General features: G+C 37.6%; 1 protein-coding gene across 8 annotated transcripts in view; it reads left to right on the top strand.

Annotated features, from left to right (window-relative positions):
- The window catches only part of SMOC2 (SPARC related modular calcium binding 2), a 195054-nt gene that overhangs the window by 134211 nt on the left and 47329 nt on the right, over nt 1-13514 (top strand). For 3 of the 8 annotated variants that reach the window (XM_040058729.2, XM_040058732.2, XM_040058736.2), the window contains 2 exons: nt 123-397; nt 2776-2819. In XM_040058729.2, the coding sequence (XP_039914663.1) occupies nt 123-397; nt 2776-2819 (319 nt within the window). Of the gene's footprint in view, nt 1-122; nt 398-2775; nt 2820-5620; nt 7171-13514 lie in introns of those variants that run through there. The other 5 variants (XM_040058731.2, XM_040058735.2, XM_040058733.2 and 2 more) reach the window with 4 other exon arrangements.

Consider the following 13514-nt stretch of genomic DNA (forward strand, 5'->3'; position numbering starts at 1 on the left):
TGTCCAAAAGCAGGGAGATTTACGTAACAGTGGTGATGGTCATCTGACGGTGATGTAACTATTCTGAAATAAAGGTATTAAATATCAGAATTAAAACGAAATTCTCTTTTTTCTTGTTCCAGTGTTTCTGAGCCTGATCCAAATCATACTCTGGAAGAGAGAGTCGTCCATTGGTATTTCAAGCAGCTAGATAAAAATTCCAGTGGTGATATTGGCAAGAAGGAAATCAAGCCATTTAAACGATTCCTAAGAAAGAAATCGAAGCCCAAAAAATGTGTGAAGAAGTTTGTGGAATACTGTGATGTGAACAACGATAAGTCCTTGTCAGTTCAAGAATTAATGGGCTGCTTGGGAGTAACAAAAGAAGAAGGTAAAGCAGAAACAAAGAAACGCCATAGTAAGAACCTTTTCTCTCTGTCTTTTCCACTAAATTCTTCAAAGCTTACGAAGTCTGATATTTCTGTATGCCAGACTTACACAAAATAAAAGAATACACCTGTCTGCAGCTACTGCAGCTATTGCTTAGGGCAGATGGCAAGAAAGTTGCTTCTGGATCTCTTGGCTCCAACAGAATCAAAAACTTCCTGTTGATTCTGACCTTTAAATGTTTTATGGTAGGAAACCTAAGAAGATATAATAACAGTCATCAAAAAACAGTTTAATGTTATTATAGAACTGTGTTCCTAGTGAGTGGAAGTATTACACCTGTGCTTTTTGGATTCCTGGGAGGAAAGCACATGGTTGAGCTTTCTAATGAATTCTCATTTCTCTTATATGGTTTAGAGATGCAGAGAGGAATTTGGTCATCTGCCAAACAGGTGGAATAATGGCTAGTACAGCCACCTTACCTTGCTGCCAAACTGGTAGGAAGGGGAACAACTAATTACAGAGTATAATAGTCCCTGCAGAGTTTAGTCACACAGTTTCACTTCCTGAAAATGGGGGGGAAAAATTAAAAAAAAAATAGTTCTAAACAGCAGCAATAGATCCCCATACTTCAAGAGATTGTGAAAGAATGAATATAGGTAAATTGTTTTTTCTGGTACCTTAAAATGAAGTGAGGACAGTGGAACAAATGTCTCATTGGTTGTATTCAAGTCTAGAAAAGGAATGCTGCAGAAAGACAGAAGAGGTCTACATTTTACTAATGAAGTCAGTTGTCTGTGGCTCACATTAACGCATCTCACAAAACAAGTATTGATCAGATCCAGAATTTTTTTCCTGTGGATTTTTTTTGTGGATCTCATAATGATACCTTCCAATTTTCACTTAGATGATGAAGGTTAAAAAATGTATATGAAGGTGGATGACTGCTGTTATATTTATGCTCTGAATGTGGAAAGTGAAACACCTCTGTCTTGCTGCAGCAGGCATTCTTAGGACTTACTGTGGATAAAATTTGGGGCCAAAATCACTGTGCAGGAGGTAGAGGAAAGCCACAGCAAGACTGAAAGCAAACCCCAGGTTTTTTTGTCTTCATAGTCCAGTGGAAAAAAACCCCAAAGATTAGGATAAACTGTTTGTTTTGGAAATGAAAATTTTAAGAGGCACGAAGTTCTGTGAAGATCACACACAGATTTGGCTGCAGTAAAAATTGCATCCACCATAACTTGAAGTTTTGTAACATATCTTCTCCAAAAAAATCTATTCAATAATGAGAACATTCAACTTCGAAAAAAAAAAAAAAAAAAAAAAATTCGAAAGTTTGGCATTGGAAAACTAACGGTATCCAGCTGGAAAAATGTTCTTAACCAAATCTTCGGGTTGCTTTACTAGAAGTACATAGTTTTAAGGACAAGACAATAAAAAAATTACTTTTGTTGGAATACCATTATTCTATTTTGTTTCTCTGAGTTTATAATTAAAATTTTCTTCCTGATACTCATTTCACTTGCACATATGAAAGAAATTACCTTTTCTCTGCAGTTAGAGTTACATTTCTAGGAAAATATGAGACTCTTGTCACCTGAGGTGTGAGAGCTGAGCTAAGGAAGTAGCTCTGTATCATTTTGTGTGAGTCCCAGGTGTCTTTTATGAGAATAATTTGAAGCAATATAAAAGCCAGAGAGTTGTAAAACATGTTTTCTGAAGGGAGTACTAGCTGCTGTAGCATTGTTCAAGGTCCGGTTTTGTTTTCCTTAGTTCCAGTACAGCTTGTTTGACCCACAGACTGACATGGAAAACCAGGAAAGCAAGTTCCTCCCTAGTCTCACAAGTTTGCTTGGGAAGATTAATGGGCTAGCAAATTTGGCTTTTGGGGGGTTTATTTTCCCCTATTTTGAGCATTGTGTATGACTTTGAGACTAAGAAAATTTAAAAAAACTGTGATAATCTTGTCATTTTACAGATTAAATGTGAACAATGTCTTTGGCTTGTAGAACTGTTTCTGTGCAATATCTTTAATCACAGTGAATGCTTTCCAGACTGCTTGTCCCTGCTTCTTTACTGCCAGGGATAATAGAATGTATTTACTACTAAAGATTTAGTAAGTTTGAAGTGCTCAACCTTGACTAGATTCAATCTCATAAGCAAATTCGACATGTTAACTGGCAAGAGGTGTTGTTCAACTTTCATATAACTCCTTGAAATACGCAACACCTGTATTGAGGAAAGAAAGAAGTAGATGTGTCAGAGAAAGATTTGAAATACTTTATCTCATTTATTGAAAGCTGTTCACTTACCCTGCTCTAAAAAATTTCTTTTCAGGGTGAGGGCTTTGGTTCTTGAGGATAACTTGCAAACCGTATTTATAATGTTTTCTTTCCCTTCCTTTAGCGGTCCCTAGAACCAACACTGAGAGCACTTCATCCAGCAGGCAGGTGAGTACTGAGGAGAGCAAGATCACCATTTCTGCCTCTCCTGGCTGAATTTCTTGGGGTTTTAGCAGTCGTCATTGTAAATTCAAACTGCTTTAATCTGCTATTCTGCAGCATTGCCAGAAAAATGTAGAGCAACGTCCCAGTTAACAAATTTTGATTTAAATTTTATGTATGGAAAGCTAAATCAGTCAATTACAGGTGCAGAGTAAATGTGCAGAATTTGCAGAGTGGATTAGGCTTGCATGTGGAAAGTGTATGTTGACGTATAGGACATAGATGATAATTTGATTAGTGTAATTGAGCCCTCGTGGGTCTTCTGCATTCCTGAATGACAGCATTCCCATACACTTTTAAATGTGGACTGCTTCATCTTCATTTAACTTTTACTTTAGCTGAATTCTGTCGGTTTTCCTTTGTGTCACAGTATAGACACAAACTGACATTTTTTGAAATGAACGAAGCCATGCATTTCCCATGCCCTGTGAAAATCTATACATTTCACAAAACCCACTTCATTATTATATGATGGTTTTAAACAGCTTTCAAAATCTTAGTGCAGTGAAAAGAGCTGTCACTTTCAAATGCCTTTGCTGGCTGAGCAAAATGATGCTGAAGAACTAGGATTTGCATCACTCTGCTAATCCATGTTTAAACTAAAATCACAGAATGATTGGAGAAAATAAAATGTCAAGTGCCCTGACAACATAATCCTTTTTTTTTTTTTTTTTTTTTTTTTTTATTTTTTTTTTTTTTTTTTATTTTCTGCAAAGTCTTGATCTTGTTTTTCAAAATAGCACCAGTGTATGTCATCTGTAAAGGTTTGGGGTTTGGCTGCTCAAGCCATTCAGAGCTGCAAAAGGCACAAAAGCAGAGTTTTTAAATGAAGGAGGGGTGAACTTTGGAAAGGAGGGACACAAGTTTAAGGCCAGCAAAACGGGACTTAAAAAATGGGGTTTAATTTGTGTGTTACTGGTTATTTTTATAACCATTTGTTCAAAAGAAAAATTTTCTGGGCAATATTGTCATGCCTTCCTAGTAGTTTTGCACAGTCTTGAAGGAGGGCTTATTAGTCTAGAATTTTGAACGGTCTCACAAAAGAGTCATCTTCACACGATTCTTACCTCACTATTGTATTAGTTAGGGGACTTAAATTAATAATACTCACAAAAACATCAGTAAATGATGAACTGATTTAAAACTTATTCATGTAACTATATTAAAAGAACAGCTCAGATAATACTGCACCTATGAAAATAAGAATTTGGCTAAAAAAACCCCAAAAACCCTACTTGTGGTAAATGTCTTCTCATCTGTCATAGTTACATTAATTTGTTAAAATAATTAATTAATTAGGAAACTGAACCCCGTGTGAACCTAACCGCAAGCCAAGAGAAATCTTCCTCTCAAAGTTGCTCGTTCCCTTTTTTTGTCTCTACTTTGTTTGATGTTAGGTTTGCACTTCTTAAGGCAAGCTCAGCATAGGTTGTGGTTTTTACGAGACCTCCTACATACCTTTGATGGAATATAAAATATTCTCATAGCTACAATAACGTGATAAGTTTGTTTGTTTAAACAAGTGTTTGCGGTCTTAATTTTTCAGGTTTTCCCCACAAATCACTTGTGCTTTAAACAAGACAGCCTGAAAACAATTACCCTGTCAGAACTCCAGAGCATTCAGAGGGGTTATTTTAATTATATAATGGCAGTTACTGGCACACGTGCATTACACTTGAAGCATTGACAAGCCCTCTCTCCTTTCTTGTAATCTGATACTGACTTGCAGAATTGGTAATAAAAGCGTCCTTAGAACATCTATGTTTTTCAATTTTGTCCAATAATTTTGCTGACTCAGCATCAATTATTTTAAGAGCTGTTGCTGACAAATGATAGCCTTAAATTATGGCTGGCTAAGAAAACCATCTGTTGGCAGTTTCATACTTGAACAATACATAGCTGCAAATGCAGAAGGTGGTTTTCATCACAGAAGTTCTCACTTGGAAGGAAGCTACTGAAAAGTGTAGAAACTGCTCAGGGGAAACCACCCATCTAAGAAGGCCTGATCAGATTTGCGCTACTCAGGAGACACACACTCAAAAGCTTACTCTTTACTAATTGCAGTGGTACAGTTAAATATATAGCTATGTGCGCTTCGGCACATGTTTTTTCACATGTGCAAATCTGTGTGTGTATGCACACACGGGAGCTAACTGAAAGAAAGCAGATACAGAAACATGCACTAATATGCTGACTGAGGCACGGCTGTGGTTGTTCTAAAAGAGGTCAGGTAGGGGATGGGTCTGACAGCACTGAGGTACATTTCCCTTTCTCAGCTCCACCCTGTCCAGAAAACACACAGCATACACGCCCACACATGCTGCCAGTGAGACCTAGGGGATCTTTTGCAGCCTAGCAAAAAGTTTGTAAGGACACCACAGATTATTTGTGAGACTTGGACCAGCAGCTCATTCCTTTTACATCACATGCCATAGGAGGTACATTGAACCAGGGACTTGCCCAGGCAGTTGCTAAAACTGTGTGTTTAATGGGATTTAAATGGATTTAAAGGGGCCATAGGTGAGAAGTCAAGGTATTGCTCATACCCATGCTCATAGATCCCATGAAGGACTACAGGGCAGGAATTTTTTTATTCCTTATATATATTTATGCAGAACTCTCTTCTGATGGTGGCATATGGGCACTGCTGAAAAATGGAAATAGAATTTTATACTGGACTAATTGAAAACATTAATTAAACTAATTGAAAATCATTAATAATGCAATTTTTCCCAACTTCCTTTCAGCAAGTTTCGAAGAAGCAAGGGTGAACACCTTACTAATCCAAGGCAGATCTCTTTGACATGTGGGAGATTTCCTCACCAAAAGGCAATAAAAACAACTGTAGTATTTGCACTTTGTACTTAAAAATGTAAATTCACTTTGTAGAAATGAAATATTTAAGCAGACTTTTTTTTAATCTGTGAAAAAGTAATGGCTAGTTTTGAAAAATTATCACATACAATGTATGTGTATTCTTTTGTTGTCTGAAATATGTAAAACATGTTGGAGATGTAAAAGTTTGCATTTAAACCATTTTTTAAAAAAATAACTTTTTGGCAAACAGTAGCATAGAAACCTGATTCTATGTATTTTTGGTTTCAATAGTATGCCTTATTTTTCTTAATACTGTCATTTAGGTAGAATTATGCTGAATAACCTACTGTATTCTCAATTTTGTCCCAGCAGTGTTGAATGTTTCAGGTTTGCAGGACTGAGAGAATTGTGTAAATTGCTGTTTACTTGGTTTTGCAGGTTTTTGCTGAACAGATTTTTCATTGGTGGCGATATTTTATTTCATTTTCTTTTTTATTGTAATTATTAGCCTCTCCAAAGATCATACAATGAGAATACAACCACTAATGGATTCAAAAAAACAGTTACTCTAGTTGGGATGCTTATAGAACAATGTATCCTTTTATCAATTTTTGAAGTGCCTTTTTTATAACTTTTGATAGGATTTTTCTCCTGTTTGCTTTCACTTGGGTTTCACTTTGGTTTTACACAGCAAACTGAAAAGGAGTAAGGTGGCTTGTAGTGTCACTCCAGTCTGGTTCAGCCTGGGCCTAAATACATGTTTCCATGGTCAGTGCAAAGCAGGAGCAGAGTTTGTATGGGTCAGAATTTTAAATCTTACTGTCCTGACAGGGAAGGATAAGCCTTTTTCCCCTACACCTGGCTATCCTTATGAACTCTTTGGCTTGCCTGGGGTCCCAGTAGAGGAGGAGCTACTCACATTGCCCCTGCCTGAAGCTTTTTCTTTGCTGACCGAAGAAATTTCTCGAAAGTTCTCGTATTTTCTCCATCATTTTTTCTCCCAATGCTTTTTTTCATATGTGTGTCTGAGGGGATGTGAATGTAAAGCAGGGGACCCAAATGAAAAAAAAGTTCTGCTCTTGAATAACTGTGAGTTACAAGCAGCTGGGTTGATCGATGCAGTGGTAGAAGGACTTCTGGCATCTAGGAGCTGACATGAGAAGGCAGGAATGTAGCAGCAAGCAGTGATTTTGTTGTGGTTTGTTTAAATAATGTGTAGGATCTGACATGTGACCAGCTACCCATGATAGCCCCCTGCTTGAGCTTGTACCTGGAAAAGCTTTTTGTGAATGAAAAGGTGTCATTTCAATTCCAGCGTATTCTGAAGTGATAGGAAACACTCTATGCAATGGAATTGTATCCCAGAAAGTGTGTACTCTAAGCTCTGGCAACAGGAGAAACCAAGGCAACTGTGTTATCTTGTATTTTTGTTTTAAAAAGTATTCGGTATTCTTTTATAATGTTAAACTTTGAAATTAATCCTCTTTATAGATTAAAGATTAATATCTTATCAAACAATGCTGGTGACTTTTCTTTTGCAACACAGAGTGACATGTCTGGAAGTAGATACACAGAGTGGTGACTTCACCTCTGCTTTGAGTTTACAAGAAACTTCATGACCTCCCATTGTGTCCATGTTCTTCCCTTGCCTTTATTGAATTCTCTTTTAAGATCATTCATGTCTTAGTCATACATTTGCTTCCTCAGATTCTCTATATAGCTTCAACCTGGTCTCTTGCTTCTTCTCAGCGAGGTGCAATGTGGCATAGATAGAGATGACACCTTTTCCCTGCCATGTGAGTGTGAGCTGCAGGGCAGCTTTCAGCCTGGCTGGAAACAATGACGAGAGAGAAGCAAACCCTCAGAATTCACAATGCCTGGTTAGGTGATCACAGAATGGTTAACAGCAGCATTTAATTTCATCACTGTGGCCTTTGGAGACAATAAAATGTAGGCTTCCAAATATTTTGCCATGTCCATGGTTTGAAAATGCACCTCATTTAAACTGAGAGGTGTTGTGGGGAGGCAGATTTGGACTAGCAATGTGATATATGAGTAGCCTTAGACAGTGATTGAAGTGCAAATAAATGCTAAAGGCGTTTTTAGGTAGCCAAAGACTTCTACAACATAGAGTCGTTTAATAACTCTACAATGACTGAAACATGAGGTGTTCCCTCTTTGTATACATTACTGTGTCATCACTTCTGTGATTTATGTCAATTACGAGTGACTGCTCCACTTGAATATAAGTAGTACTGACTTCTCATACTGCCAGGTAGAGTCCATATCCCTAATGGAGTCATACTTACAAGCTTGCTAAATTTGCTTTGGCTTCCTGTATCTCCCATATGTCCACAGGATATCTAAACTGAGATAAATGTTCTATTTGGAACTAGAAACAGCCTTGATACCAAAAAGAAATCCACGTAGATAGGCCCAGGCTCACACTACACTGTTTATTATTTAAACAGTAATTAATTAGTTCTAGTTTTTATCCTACTCCATGTGCAACAATTTAATTTCAATTTTAATCCTGTTACTGAAAACTCAACTCATATCCTGTTTCTCATTGACCAATATTTGTTCTAGTTCCAGCTATTGCTGAACATACTTGTTTAGAGCTTTTACAAGGTTGTAGATAGAAGACTATAAAGTTTGAAAAATGTGTATGTGTCCGTGACTTGCCCAGTCTGTTGCAATGTCCATTAGTCAACAGGCCACACAGCGGGATATGCTCCATATTTTGTCAACACATTTTGTTCCTATCCCTACATTTAGGCTAATTTCATAGTTTAACTTTTCCCAAAACCACTTAATTTTCAGTCTTCTCCCATTCTGACAAAATACCTAGCTTTCAGGTGCTCATTTTGTAGAATTGGGGCCTTAATGAGTGCTCCAAATGACAATTTTTCTTGCTAATGTCATTTCAGATACTGAAAGACTGAAACAGAGAAACTTTAACAATAATCACTGCATATAATAAAGGAATACACTGTACTTTTTTATTTAGACCACGCTTTTGCCCTTCAGAAGTACCATGAGCTGATGGAGAAACCAGGCATTCCTAGAAAGCTGGAAGGAAAATAAAAATGCAGATTGATTCATTAAAGATATTTAAGTTTTTCTGAGATTCATAGATGCAATTAATTATTTCTTTTTACAGTAGTAATAAAAGATGGATTAATGGAGGTTAAGAAATCTTTGCTGGCAAAGATAATATAGTTCTCGCTTTTAAATATTTACACTATAGCTAAGTTATAGAAACTAGTGTTTCTAAGTAAAAGTCCTTAGTGCTGAAAGTGAAAGGTTTATTGCTTTTATTTCCTTTGGGATGGCAAATTGGTGTAATTTTGGAGTAATTACTTTGACATTAAATAGGAACCAACTAAGTTTTTTGATGTCTGAAACATTAGAGTGATCACAGTAAATTATTGATACAAACTGTACTCTTTGTCCAATTTAATTGTTTCAGTTCAAGTTTTATAAGTGAAAACATGCCCTTTGTTTTAAAAGCATCAATAATACATGTTACTTTTTTCTTAAACAAAAGCTCATGTGGGAAGCATTGAGAACAATGCATTTCTCTAGAACATCCAATGAGGGGGATAACAGGGAGAGAGATCTATTTTTATCTAAGTTAATAATCGAAATATAATGCAGTATTTTGCCTCTACTACATCCACCTTCCCTTTTTTGTCGTACACTTTGTCCTCTGACTCATGTCACCGGTGGTACACAAAGCTTTTTTGGAAGGTAAGATAATGAATTGAGAGTCCACTCTGTGCATATGAACAATCTTGTACATAAAGTAGGGTCGTCTGAGTCATCCTTTCCCTAGATACTCTCTTAACATCAATTCAGTGCATTGGATTTCTTGCTTCATAGCAAATACATAATCCTTCTTTGCACAGGCATGGGATCCATTCTGAGCTAGATGGGTACTTTATGTAGAAAACCACTCATAAAAGATCAGCACAGTCTATGGAGTTGTAACCTGGACATGGGATTGTGGGTGGACAGCTGCAATTTTTTATTAAGTCACTAATAACCGTTAATAAAGATTTTTAAATCCCACTCAGTATATGAAGTGAATCCATGAAGTTGTCTACATTTGTTCTAAGCAGTCAGTCGGGGAAACAAAAACAACAACAAAAAAAACCCACCAAACAAACAAACATATGAAAAAAACAAAACATGGTGAATGAAGCTTCCAGTGAGAAGTTGTTTCACTAAACCGCGATTGACTGATTTCAGATGATTGAGGTTTACTATGAAATGCCACTTTGGTGGCAGTTTTGGTTTTGTTTTAGTGGTTATTTTTATGTTGGAACGTCTTTTAACTAACAAGCATGAAATGTCATGGAAAAGTGACATTTGGACACCTAGTTTGTCACAAAATTGGATATTGCAAGAGGTGGCAGCATACTTGCTCTTCCACTAACTTAAAACAAACAAACAAACAAACAAACAAAACCCCATATTTGTTTGAAAGACGTCAAAGAAGTTTGAAAGAAGGTTTCCAAACAGTTTTTCATGCTTCATCTGAGTTTTTAAGTACCTTTCTATCCCTGTGTGAGGCAAAGAAAAATGAGACTGGGGCTTGAATGCATGGTTGGATTTAGCACTGAATGCATATGACATGTGAAGAAAACTGCAGTATGGGTAAGGGTATTTATACTAGTTTGTATCTTAGTAAAACAGTTGAAGCAGTATGAATTAAATGCAGAATTATAAGGGGCACTGTTCCAGCTTGCAAAACAAGCCTGCCATGGGACTGATTGCAAACATACTCAAACCCAAAAATATTCTAGCATATCTCTACTTTTACTAGTCATTTCCACTCAAAGGCTGGTGTGAGCCAGAATCCACTTTGATCACTACCCAAGGAGTAGTGATCAAACCAACTAACTCTGTTGGTTTGTAGCTTCCCAATTAGTCTTCCTGAATCCACAGCTTGGGTGCATTCTTCTGAGAGCTCCCAGGCTTTGATACCAGTGGGACCAAGAGCCAGAACAAAGAGCACAAGAATAAACATGGTGACAGGTACTGCAAAGTACAGGATATTACTCCATAGCTCAGATGTTTTCACCCTGGTGTGCTGTGATCAACTGAAAACTCCTGCCCTGTATCATCAGTGACAAACCCTAACTTCCTGCTTCTCAATCCATCAAATCCATGCTCAGACTGAGAGAACATCGTGCTTCAGCTGCGTGGGAGTCAGTGTGAGTCACAGCTACAAGGCATTTGAGAAGTACTATGCCTCCTCAATAGATGATGTGCTCAGTTAACTCCCACCAGTTAATTCCTCTTTCTGCTCAGCACCATATTGATGGAGCAGTGTCTGCACACACCAGTTCTTCAGTGCTCTGCAGAAAGGAGCTGTTCTCAGCCTGGAGCATAGTTCTTTGTAATGAACGCTCAGCATCATGAAGGAAGGGTTTTCTGTAGCTTGCTGTTATCCCATTAACCTGAATTCTATCACTGCTGCCTTACAGAGGTTTCAAGAAATATTTTGCAACAGAAAATACACAAAGGAGGAGATGCTGGCTGAAGTGGTTGAGGAAAAAAGAAAAAAGAACAGGCAGTTTAAATAATGCTAATAAAAAGAGAGAGGAGAAAAATATCTATCAGAAGAAGAGAAAAATCAAAATAGGATCATGGAGGCACCCTGAGGAACTAAAGGAAGGTGGCCAGAACTCTGCTAAAGCCACATGTGGAAATGAAGGAAAAGCAGACAAAGAGACAGAACATATAAGGAAGGAGAGAGAGCAGGTAGAAATGGGAGGAGAGCTTAAAAGGGGATGAATGGGAAAAAAAGCAAGGATACAAATGCTAAAGACAGAAGGAAATAGAACAGCTGATTAGGAGGAAAAGTCCATGAGACCGAGGGGAGAATTAGAAGGGACACAGGGAAAAAGGAGACTGCAAATTTCATTTTTCTGAGCACAACATCTCTCTCACATCACATCACCTTCTGACTGGTACAAGAGGTTTATCCTGCCTTTGGATGTTTCCTTATCCATGCATAAGGTCTGAATTTGGTATTTGGTATCCCAGTTGCTCCAGTGCTTTGTTCCAAAAGATATTTGTTTTCCTGGCCAATCCAAAGGCTTCCTTTAGATTCAGGAAGTCTGAGCAACATTTAATGAAAATGTGAAAGAAGAAACCAGCATATTTCTAAACTAAGAGCAGACTTGAGCAGGATGAGGAAATCAGAACCACAACAAAGATAAATTTCCTTTTGTATTTCTTATTCAGTAAAGATGCAAGCAAAATTTAATTAGCTATGTTTTTTTAGGTTTTTTCTTTCATTCATTTCACCAACAAATCCTCTGCAGGCTTTGCTGATACCCTACAGTTTAACATTTTCTTTAATCAACACAGATGACAAAGGATTACAAGAGTGCTTAATTCTCATTGTTTTGTTTTGTTTTATTTTTCTTTTGTGGTTTCTTTTATGTTCACTCTTGGGGTGGCTAAAAACTAATTACATAAATCCTTCTCAAAGTCTTTACTCTTTAAAGCTTACTATCTCTGCAAGAGAGAAAAAGGCAGAGAAACACGCTGCATGAAAGATGCTCAAGAAAATTTTGAAGCCCATAGAAAATATCCCATGTTCAGATTAGAACTATTTTCAAGATACAAAATGTTTCCATTACCTGATGTCAAGGAGTTTGACTACATTAGCTTTGAACAGTCATTTGGAAAATTACTTAGAAAAATAGCTAATGGCAAGTAACATCTCATACGTTGGATTTTCAGCAGTCCAGTGGAGAAGATACAGGAACAAGTTCATCCCATGGTGTCCTAATGCAAATAGCAGATTGACATAGGCTGGGACAGCTCTAGGGAGAGGTTGGGAAGGGGCTTCATCTGGGTGCACCTTAGAGAGAGTTACGGAGGGGGGGATGGGGGGAATGGGAGAGAGGGGCCAGGTGAAGAGGAGGAGGCTTCAGTGAGAATGGCCAGATAGCCTGTCTTACAACCAGCACCTGCTGCACCACTTAAAACCCAGGGACTTTGAACTGTTCAGTATCTATGTCCTGACAGTAGGCAGCGTAGCCAGGCCACATCAGATTTTGCCTGGAAGGCTTTCACCTTAAACCAGGCAGTGCAACAGAAAAATGGTAGACAATGACAATTGGCACAGATTTGCTGTTTGCTTGCAGTGGTCTCAGGTTGGAGCGAGAGGGGATAGACAGTGACAGATTGTTTTAAACTCTGGAGCCTCTGCTCTATTTTAACTTTTTAAAATAGAATATTTCATTCTCTTCTGAAGTCTATGAGATGCAACTTCCCTAGGCTGAATATCCTTTTCACAGTGAGAAAGGGGGATCGAGGCACCACAATGAGACAGACATCTCTGAAGAGGTACCCCCAATGCCATGGCTGTTTTGTAAGAAACACTGAGCAGTGCTTTCAACTAAAGCTAAATCTATAAAGGAATATGAATACTGCCCCATTGAGACTCATTTTTTGTATCAATTTGATGCGTAAGAAATTGTTTGCTATAGCCTGGGCCATAGAAACAAAACAGTAAGTTTCAGATAAATTTTCCCTTGTAAGTTTTGCTTTAGTTTGTGTTATTGGTGTATAGGCCTTGTTGTGGGGGAGAAGTCAGTAGTGGGTACTTTAGCAGTTTTGGTCAATTACAACTGTTAGCGTATCTTTTATTATCACGTTTTTTCTTAGGGGCTTGAAACAGTCTTTCACATTGTGAAAGACGACAGTTCTACCAGTTGCTGTCTGTTAAATTGTGTTGCCAATCTTCTTTTGGACAATAGAAAACACATTTGAGAGAGAAGTAACATCTGTATATTGGTG

The sequence above is a fragment of the Hirundo rustica genome, chromosome 3 (assembly GCF_015227805.2).
Source record: "Hirundo rustica isolate bHirRus1 chromosome 3, bHirRus1.pri.v3, whole genome shotgun sequence".
Lineage (NCBI taxonomy): Eukaryota > Metazoa > Chordata > Aves > Passeriformes > Hirundinidae > Hirundo > Hirundo rustica.